Raw genomic sequence first — 11,241 nt, 5'->3', positions numbered from 1 at the left:
CTATATTCAACGGCCGTATGGTTCAAATGCTAAATCACTACGCTATATGTGTGATTTTGAATTTATACGCATGTCACAATCATTATGAGCCCTTAGGCTTGCTTTCATTTGTTCAAGTTGAATTCACCACCCAGATCGATCAATTAAAGTTCAATTTCATACCTGTGTTTTGCCTCTAAAATACAACAATTCCATTACGTATGTAATTCTGAAATTTTGTTCACCAAGTTTTTTCAACTAGATATATGATCTAGCTTATCTCATGAGCAAGTGCTTTAGGAAAGTTGTCCTTTGTGATCTATGATGCTTAAGGAGGTCCACAATAAGATTTGTGATCATACTTGTTGACTAATTTCTGATGATAGAAACCAAAATACAATTGAAATGGATCTTACTTTATTTTCTGTTAAAAGAGTGATGTACATCTTTTACTTTCCTATTTTCTCCACTAGGCAAATCTTTTTGACCATCAAATCTTATTTTAGTTAACCTTTTGTTTTGCATGCAATCTGCTTCTCCTTGTGTTTCACTTTTAGATATGGTTGCACCGTTTTCAAGAACTAGTGTCCTTGCCTCTTCAAATTGAACAAATCTTTTAAACAAATAGCTATTGAGGGAGAATTTCACTTGTACAATTATTGGACAAAGCCCATGGGGCCTCACCCCACTTATTGAGGGGCAGAGAATGAAAAACATATTTTTCCACCCTTAAATATCCATCCAATATATCTTAAAATACCCATCCATTATACCCTATTCGTCCATGGGATAAACGGGCGGTCCACAATTATTATTATATATATTATATTATATTATATTATGAAATGTGAAAAAGTTCATTCCATTTATTATATATGCATTTGTATATTAAATGTAAGAAAATACTATCATTTTCTTATTATATATACGATTGTATTTTTTATATTATATATGCATGCTATGTACTATTCTTTTTGTATTTTATAGGCAAATTATATCCTATACATATTTTATATTGTGTATATGCATTTATATTTTGTATGTATTGTTCTATTTGTATGATTGTTTATTATGATAAATATATTTATATATTTGTAGCAAATTATGTATTATTTATTTTGTATGTAGTGTACATAAATTATATAGATTTTTTAAGTTTTATTATGATGACACACAAGCTCGTCATGCCTATGTTTAGAGCAGACAAAACATGATATTTCATGCACACCCTAATTTAGGTAGGTTTTAAATGGGCAAGGACAGAACGTCCTAATTACTAATACTAGGTATAATATAGTGGTTTGATGGGTTGGGTAATAGTAAAAAACTTCATTAGATTCTTCAAATACAAAGGAATTTAAGTAACTATAAATGGGTTAGTGGTGAAATTTTTCATGCTTATCCCAACTATAGGGTTTTCTACTGTCAAACATATTTAAACATATTTAAGTACATGTCTTTATTAAAATTTTACAATTATATTCTTGTCCATTTAGGCATATACCATTACTAATTAGATTTTTAATAATAGAGTACAATAATATTCTTACATTATTATTATTTTTTGTTAAGTTTTATTTTATTTTTATCTAAGTTTCATACTCTTAAATAAGAGAGGTGATAAACTTTATTTATCTTTTTTCTTTTTTCCATCATACCACTTTGATCACTCCCTTTTCCTTCGCCTGTTTAAACTTTATTTGCCTTCACAACCTTATTGTATTTTATTCACTACTTTTGATTAATAACGTAAAATTTAAGTAAATTTGGTTAAACTTTAAACTTACTGGTTAAAGAATAATTTAAAGAAAACCATTGGTTAATTAGGATACTAAGATTCCTCAAGCCGATTACTCATCCAGCATTATAGATCAATCACTATAACGTGTCTCTTTCATCTCTAGTTGAAAATCTTGGACAATGTTAAGATTTTGGATTTTTACTAGAAAATATGTATAAGAATTTTTTATATTGTTACTATGTTATTTATCATTTATTTTCAATTATTATTGACTTTTAAATAAACGTAATACAAATAAATGGTAGATAATACATTGACTATATATTAATCTTTACACATACTCTAAGTTCATAAATATTACACTATTCTTTTAACCTTATTTTTTCCATGCAGAAAAGCAGCTATTCCCAACATAAGTTAGGATCTATTTCCAGCTTTGCAGGCATGGATTCATCATTGTCGTGGAATGTGTTACAGTTAAAATTTCAAGATTGCAATCGAGCACAAATACTTGAACACGAGGAACACACACGTGGAATAGAAAAACAATCAATAACAAGATATGAACTCTAGTTTTCGTAAGACTCAAATCTGAAAGAATCCACACCATGACATGGAATCACTTTTACGTCCCAAAATGTCTCTTTGGAATTTTGATTTGTCTAAGGAATGAAAAAAGTTGTAGATTTTTTTTAACCACACAACGGCTTTTTCTTTAAGTAAAAATCGAAGGTGTCCCTACTAATTATGACAATTAGGCAGCCAGAAACTTTAGCACAATAATGTGAAAAGGAGAAATATAGGTGATGATTAGAAAGAAGGTTTCACATATCCTGATTGAACTCCTAATAAAAAAGTGATTAGTTTTTCTAACAAATACAACAAGTGCAAGTGGGTATATTAAGGAACACATCTTCTATTTCAAAAAGTGTGTTATTTTATGTGACATTTATTTTATTGGTCAGAAAATACTTTAACATTAAATTTTAAACTTAAATTTATATTTTTCAACCAATCAAAACAAATATTATATAAAATGAGACACTGTTTTGTATAGCAAATGTTGATCCCGTGTATTAAGGAAGAAAAGACAAAATGTGTATTACCTCACTTCCTAAAAGTCATAAAGTATTGGACAGATTAAAGAAAACTATAAACACATAAAATTTATGTGATATATTTTAAATTTATCATTTATAACTTATAATCACAATCTTTCTTTCTTTTCTTATCCGACAATTATTATTATGTTAACATTTATTGTGAGGGAGATTCAAACTCACAATCTCTCCCGGTCCGCACCTAATCATCAAACCATTTTATTTTTTCAATTTATTATGAATGAGGCTTGAACCCACAATTTCATTCATTTCTTACTTTAAACTCTTTCACCTTAATCATCAAACTACTTTATAACTCTCCATCACAATCTTTCTTTTATCATTCATTATTCTCTTATTAAAAATATATACAGGGTTCTAAAAGTTATTGTTGACCGTTGTCTTATTGTTCTAGCTAGAGTTAATTAGGAACATTTTTTTTCCTAAAAAGAACAAATATAGTATCTGTATATATTCTCTATGATCAAAGGCAATATTTTTTTATGGTGAAGATCAAATGACAATAAATAACATAAAGGGACCTATTCCTGTCTACCATAACTTTTCTCTTTTGGATGAGACTGAAGTAATGACTACTGTTATCTTTGTAGAAAGTTCAAGACACAATGTTCAGGCAATGATGGCTTTATGGAGATTTGAGGAACAAAACGAGATAATGTGATCAAAGGTTAGGTCATTTTGCATTATTGGAAAACATGAAGTTAGTTGTTACTTACCTTGGCCTAGAAATAAACTACAACTCCAAAAAAAAGCAAATTCAATAATATAAGGGCCACCCCCATACATTGTCAAACATCATTTCATAGATTTAATCATTTAATCCTCTAGTTGATTAATATTTTCCCTCCATTTTCACATCTCCAAATAAGAATAAATATGTCTATTTCCAAATACTATCTCCTACATTTTCTGTACCATAGAAAACATAACATATGAATTAAAAAATTCAAATGTTCATATTTATTGTGTTTTTATTTTATTATCATTGACACATGATAACATATAAAACATGAACTAGGATAGCAGAATAATATTCGACCCAATAAAGCCAAATGGATAAGGTTAGCTAAGGGAAAACATAAGTGGACCCCACAATCCATCATTGATTAATTAATACACCAAATGCTTTATAAAATACATATTCTCAATGTTAATGTTCCTACAAGACTTATCCACCACCTTTTCACATGCAAAACTTAAACATGTGACAAATGAAAGAGAATAATAGATATATGAATATCTCTAGGCATCATTCCAAGCAGCAAAAACTGGCAACTGAGACATTGAGATAGCTGGTGAGGGAAACCAAGAGCTTACACCAGTAGTAGCAATAGGGCTAACAATCTTTGTTGACCCTATTGGAGGCTTTGGAAAGAACATTGTAGGACATGTTTTATCAGAACTGCATTCTCTTGTGCTGCTTAAATTGGCCACAAGAGAGGACTGGTCTGAAAAATGTGTCCCTAGTTTAGTAGTAGAGTCATGATCTAGCATTGTAGTTTGGTGGCTAGATCCTAATGAATCAATCCCTATGAGATCTTGTAGGGACATAGAGAAAGCATGGTTTCTATAATTTCCACAGTTCATAGCTTTTTGGCCACAGCTATTTGAATTTGATTGTTGTTGCTGTTGTGGTGATTCATGATATAATGCCATTTTCCAATCTGAAACATTAGTATCATTGTTGTTGTTGTTATTGTTTTCGGCTTCAACTTCTTTGTTATTGATTTGGCTTGGTACAACATTATACTCAATTGCCTTTGTTCTTGGTTCACTCTCTTTGTTGTTTCTCCTTGCTTGCTCTCCAGCAAGTAGTGTATTACTGGCGATGATTTTTTCAACGTGGTATCTAGATATGTCGAAGTTAGTCACTGCATTTACACCGCGGAATTTGATTGCGGCTACATCATATGCTTCAGCTGCTTCCTCTTGTGAACCTTAGTTTAAATTGAATGACAGAAAAAATCATCAAATTTTGATTAAAGGGCACTTAGAAAAATATGAAATTTCATGAGTCCCTTTTCCTTAAAGAACAGCCTTATAAAAGTGACTAGTCACAGTGCAAAGTAGCATATGTTCAGCCTTATAAAAAAGCATTACCACTCACTATAGCTAGCATAAGGAGTTAAAGACCAAGTCCTAAGAAACTAACTTTAAGCACGCCAATGCCTTATAAGCAATGTGGTGCATAATTTTAATGCTAAAGTTCAATGTTATATATTAACATATTTAGTAATGTTGTACTAGGAATTTATGCTTTTTGGAAAGACTTACTAAATGTCCCAAGATAAAGGTCCTTATTCCCTGCAACTCTACCTATCCTTGCTTGCCATCTTCCATGTTGATGGTGCCTTCATATAATATCAAAATTCAAAACAAACAAAAAATGAATTTAGATCTAACTAACCATATATTTCAATTTCATAAGGATAAAGGGTTTTGGATAAAACCACAAGAACCTTGTAACCCCTCTATAGATTGAAGCACCCCTAGAAAAACCACTGCTCTTTCTACAAAAAAAGCAGTAAGAAATCATAAATTAGTAGCTTTTAGCAACTTAATAGATTAATAACCAATTAATCAATATCTATATATACCTTCTCAAGTGAGCAACAAATTCTTGTCTACTCATATTTTTCATTTCTTCAAGTTGCATTCGATAATTTTCTACCTGCCAAATAAAAAAGAATGAGACTCATATGAATATATACATGATTCAGAACAGTGAGATATGACATAGCAATGAAATATACCGGGAAGTTTATATGTGTTGAAGATCCCCAATACTTAAGAGCTGCAAGATCATAAGCTCTTGCCGCTTTCTCTTCCATATCATAACCACCTTGAATTAACATATAAAAATTGACCACTTAGCAATTTAGCAATAACAATATGGTTGAACTTTAAAATGAAATTTTTTGGTAAAGGCCTTGGTACTTACCTAAATAAACTGCATTATGCAACATTTTGTTGATACATCAACCACATTTTCAACACAAGTGTGAACATAGAATAGATGAAAGTTAGTGACCATAGTTCAAATTACTAATATTAATGGACCAAACTTTGCATTAAAAAAAACTTTCAAACAAATTAATAATATAAAAATGTGAAAAACTTTTGATTTTTAGTCACTAACCTTGTCTTCCTTTCCTGGTTTGCCCTTCTTTCTTGCAACTATTATCCCACAAATGTGCTTCATATCTACCAGTCCATCTATGCCTAATTGATCAAAATGTGTACACATTATTATAGCCTCATAAAGTAGACTTACCACAAACAAAGTGAACAAAACATTACAGCTTCAAAAAGTAGAACCAAAAACAAACTTAACTTAATGTTTAAAAAGGAATCAATATAGGATCTTAAGTAATGAAAATCATAAGAAAGTGGCTAAGCTAACTAACCTTGTGACACCTCTATACTGTGAAGTTCTCTGCCCAAATGTATCAATAGATTTCCTATGCACTGGTTGCTTTTGGCCAAGCTTTGCAGACCCTCTTTTTTTGGTTTCAATGGCCACTGAGTTAGTAGTAGTAACAGAAGGAATAGTGACACAACTTGATTGAGAACCAGGACTCATAGAAAGGCTTAGAGCCTGTAAATTTCCACAATGTTGTACACTACTAACACCACCAGACCCTGAACCTGAAGCACCAACATCATCTCCAATGCTAGTATTATTATTATTCAATTGATTCTCCCAGCTTTTGAAGCAAGCAATGCCTTCATCTCCAACCTGAGGTATTTGTGAGCTGCTGCAAACTGTGACATGGGTTTGCTTTGTTTCTTGTTCCATCATTGGTGGTTGGTAAATCCCATTGCAAGCAAATCCTGAATAGTATGGGTGTTGTTGCCTGAAAGGGTCAGAAAGAAGGTCTCTACTTGTTTGAGACTCATGAGGATTTTGGTTATAGTAAATGCTGTTTAGACTTAGAGCCATTGCTTCTCTTTCAGAACCTCCATATTGGTCATTTCCCATAGTTGCACCACCTAGGAAGTCTTCAAGTTTTGGAGATTAACAAACAAGAACATAAATAATCTTCAAACATGTCATGCAAAAAAACAAAAAGAAAAGCAAAGAAACACTTGAAGAAAAGAGTAGAAAAAACTAACCTTGTGTTTGTGATCTGGTGTGAGCTTCCAAAATGCAAAGTGACCCATCAGATTTGAGAGGCATCATAGACAAAGGAAGAGAATGAAAATCACTGTTTTCCCAGTAGAAGTTTGTAGGAACACTAGTGTTGGAAACAGTAGAATCTTGCTGAGAGTTATGATAATAGTGATGATGATCTTGAACTTGATCATCATCATCATGATGATTATTCTCCATTTTCATGAGAGAGAATCCCAACCAGTTATGATTACTACCATCACCATTGTTGCTATTAATATCATTCATAGTCCTCATCTCTTTTTCTCTCTTGAAAAGAGTTCTAACTTGTTACACTCTAGCAATAAGGAAAATCAATCATTGGGTATGAAATAAACAAATCATCATAACAAGAAAACTATTTGACATAGTTTTTTGTTGTTTAGCTATACCAAATTTTTCTCACAACACTAAAACTCTAATGTTTGTTCTCTAAGCTCATAAACCTCTTACTACTTCTCACCAACATAACAAAACTGGTATCTTTAAACTAAACAAAAAGAATGAGTTTCTAGCAAGTGATGTTGGAAGCTTGAAAAGCACCCACTACATTCCATAGGGATCTGTGTGTATGAGATTAATCTCATTCTTTTGCTCTCTATTCTTCTTTTCTTTTCTTCTTTTTCCTATATAAACAAATGTCCCCCACTTAGCTTTTTCTTAAACCCTGTCTTAAACCCATAATAATCAACATAGATAAGTAAATATATTGCTTTATATTTATGGCAAAAGTAAAACCTCAAAGTGGACAAGATGAAAGGAACAAAAATGGTAATGGGGAGATTAACTTCTTTTGGTTACATTTCTGAATCTGTGTGCATTGGAAACTTGAATGCTAGTGTACTAGCTGAATCTAGTGTGACCAAATGACCAATAGTGTGAACAGAAGAATTCCTGAAAGGAATCAATCAACAAAAAATATTTATGGAACCAAATTATGTTTTAAACTATATTTCACAACAATGATAATCAAATAAAAATATAAAAAATTATAATTTTTTAATTAATATGATATATTTTGATTGATATGAAATATGATTTGGATATTAGAATTCTTTTATTCAAATCACATCCCTCAATAAAATCACCTATAAAAATGTTGATGTAATCTCACTCTTTGCAAATATTATATACAGAAAAAATATTTTTTTCTATATTATATAATATCTCTATATTTTTATAATGTTTTTGTAAGAAAAATAAAATTATTTATTTACAGTGAGACCTTCATTAGATAGATTTGACGGGTAGGACATATCTGTCCATCCAGTCAATACGTACAGTACCCATTCTGTGACAATCTGTATTCTGCAAAGTCTAAAAGCATCTATTTTATTTCATATATGATTCAAAAGTATCTATTTTATTTTTTTTGCTCAAGATTTAATTAGGGAAATGTTTGTCTTGTAGTCAGATATAAAAAAGATGTTGGGAAAAAAGGAAAATGGATGGATAATTGGTGATGTGATATAAAGAGCATAATAAAGAGGAGATAAAGGTTAAAGATGAGAGAAAATATTAAGGATATAGGATAGTTGATTTGATTATGAGTTAAATTAAAATTATACTTTAGTTATTTTAGGTTTTTTAGACTAATACATTAATACTTGTGTTTACAAATATTTTTTAATCAGTATAGTAATGTCAAACTTTATTCATATTTAAACATGCATTTTGGTAAGAGTAAGAAAATTTGGAAATTAGATATGATAATAAAAGTTGTTCAATGCTTTTTATCAAGAAAATGAATTTGTAAATTATTATTGTATATTTTGATTACTTAAACATAATCTCTAAAAAATCTCAAATACAGATTACTTAAAAAAGAATTTGAAATGAAAATCAGGGAATGAAAATTTGCATCACATTTTTTGTACTATTAAAGGTATCCCTCATCCTTATTGGATAAGGAATTGATCCATTTTAGGGTTTGTGACTGCCCTCCCAATAAATGTCACTACCAAAAATTGAATTATTAATCTTTTGATCATTTTAAGATCTAGCAGATCTTACATCACTAGATCAACATTTTATTAGTTTTTGGCTGATATTTAAGTTGAACAACTACAGAATGGAATTCCCATTCCTCATTTTATCCTATGTAGATTTGCAAACATGTTTGTAGAGAATAGTTAGCTTTGTGCTTATCACACATCTTCGTCAAATGGTCTATTGATGTAAGGTTATAATAGATTCTAAAAAAAGATTAAAACATTAATGGTTCGATTTATTGGAATAACACTTATTGTGAGAGATAGTTATACACCCGAATGAAATTAGAAAATATAGTGACTAAATGAGATGATATATTTGGTAATACAAAAAACAAATAGATAATAAGAAAAGAAAAATATAAATATAAATCTTTTATAATTATTAGACTCTCAATGTCCCTTTTTCAAATTCTAAGGACTTTATAGTGCTCCTTTTTATATTCTAAAGAGTGTACTCATGACTCTAATAGTGATTAACTCGTCTTTTTTATCTTTTGAGAGTTAATCACATTTTAATTCCTGTCCACAATCATTCATTCTCTTTTCTAACCAACTAAGTGCAGCAGTAAAAGTCTCACCATTTTTTCTTTCCCATTTCGCTTTAAACCCCAATCAAACAAATATAACCTTGAAAATAAAATTAGGTTCGATAACCGGATGTGGGTTTTTTGCAATCATTTTACTATTTATGTTTAGGAATGCATCAACTCAAAGATATTCGATAGGGTAAAATGTATTTGTTCTTTGATGTTGATCAGAAGTGACGAGAATTGAGAACCCGATTGACTAGCTTACATATAGAGATTGGTCAGAATGGAGCTTCAACCCGCTGGTGGAGGTACTTGAAAATGTTCTCCGACGATCAAGTCAATATGAGACTAAATGAGTTATGAGAGTGATTGAGAGTAAATATGAGAGAGATGAAGGCAAGAAGTAATGAATGCAAGTAATAAATGTGAGAGTGTGATAATAATGATACTTCTTGTGTGAGAGTTCCCTATTTATAGAGTTTGGGATGATGGACGTGACATTTGATCATTGGTTGGTTGTAGTTCAGCATGTACTATAGGAGTACGGTAGGCATATACTAGGTTATCCTTAACTACCCTACAAGTCTGCTATTGTCGATCTGTAGGGGGATAGATAAAATTTGCAGGCGGCATAACAGATGGAATGCCAGTGGCATATTAATGGCGAGTCAGAGATGTATTAATGGTGAGTTATAGATACATTAATGACTCCTACAGTAAGTATCGTTTGGACTTGGTCGACCAAGAATGGAACGTTTCCAAGCGGTTATCCATCCGGTTTACCCGGGGTGGAACAGTTGTCCACAGTCTAGCAGTAGGGCTGATAGTTGGGCGTGCTGTTAGACTTAGAATATTCGAGCGATCACCGAGGGTCATCCATCGATCATCCTGGGTGAGCTTGACTTGGATCTGTTGACCGAGGTCAACTTATTGTTTTTAGGACCAACCACATGAGTAGCTTCTAGGTGTATGGGTAAGTTATGATGATGGTATGCCTTTGACCAACACGTAGAGGATTGTTATTGCTTCAGATGGGGACCTCGAGTGTCCAAACAACACGTCGGTTCGTTTCGGATCCTTGCTTTGTTTCGTGAGCCACCGTTGGATCGTCATCGAGTGATTTTAAACATATGGGATGAGCCCTCGGATTGGGCCTCGGGTGTAACGCCCCGAAAAATACTTCTCAAAAACATTGTGGAAAAATGGGTAATTTTTTTTTTTTTTGAAATGAATTATATAAGACTGCCTCCTTTTCAAATCTTCCTTTTTCTGGGACATCACTTTAAGTAACTCGAATGCGGAAAATCAACTTATCGTTATCGAATGATAACTTAACCTAATTCATAATTTCCTGAATAATCCAATGCATATAATCAGTTAAGTCATAATTAGTTCATACAAACTAAGTCAACCAGGCGGAAACTACATCGCCACTATCATAAACAAAATAAAAAAGAAACACAGACCCCCACCAAAACAAAGGGGCATCGACTGGCCACGAGCTAACTCAAAAGATCCCAGGAATGCTGGACCCTCACTCGGGTCCTCATTCTCTTCCGAGTCAGACACGAGGTCGATCACCTCCACCGAGCTCTCTACATTTACGAGCTCAACGACCTCGTGCTCTTCCTCCACTTCATTATGCCATAACCCAACGTCCTAATTCGGAGGGGATGACATTCTCAAAACCGAAGCCTTCTTGCAGGAACCTCCTCCAAGAACC

The 11,241-nt window shown here is 32.0% G+C and overlaps 1 protein-coding gene across 3 annotated transcripts; it reads right to left on the bottom strand.

The window, feature by feature from the left end:
- On the bottom strand, positions 3,921 to 7,588 carry LOC109343231 (AP2-like ethylene-responsive transcription factor ANT). 3 transcript variants are annotated; one of them, XM_019581430.1, is made up of 10 exons: positions 6,958 to 7,588; positions 6,249 to 6,843; positions 5,981 to 6,063; positions 5,783 to 5,791; positions 5,595 to 5,683; positions 5,439 to 5,512; positions 5,301 to 5,351; positions 5,116 to 5,192; positions 4,167 to 4,778; positions 3,921 to 4,133 (listed from the first exon to the last, which is right to left on the bottom strand). In XM_019581430.1, the coding sequence occupies exons 1-10, from the start codon at positions 7,250 to 7,252 to the stop codon at positions 4,084 to 4,086; spliced, it is 1,935 nt and encodes a 644-aa protein (XP_019436975.1). In that variant the 5' UTR covers positions 7,253 to 7,588; the 3' UTR covers positions 3,921 to 4,083. The 3 variants fall into 3 exon arrangements, with proteins under 3 accessions (XP_019436975.1, XP_019436977.1, XP_019436974.1); XM_019581432.1 differs by having other exon boundaries at positions 3,921 to 4,454; positions 4,506 to 4,778; positions 6,958 to 7,584; XM_019581429.1 differs by having other exon boundaries at positions 3,921 to 4,778; positions 6,958 to 7,586.

Source organism: Lupinus angustifolius, chromosome LG03 (genome assembly GCF_001865875.1).
Source record: "Lupinus angustifolius cultivar Tanjil chromosome LG03, LupAngTanjil_v1.0, whole genome shotgun sequence".
NCBI classification, from domain to species: Eukaryota; Viridiplantae; Streptophyta; class Magnoliopsida; order Fabales; family Fabaceae; genus Lupinus; species Lupinus angustifolius.
Note: the sequence above shows the minus strand (reverse complement) of the source record. Positions and strands in the feature narration are given on the sequence as shown.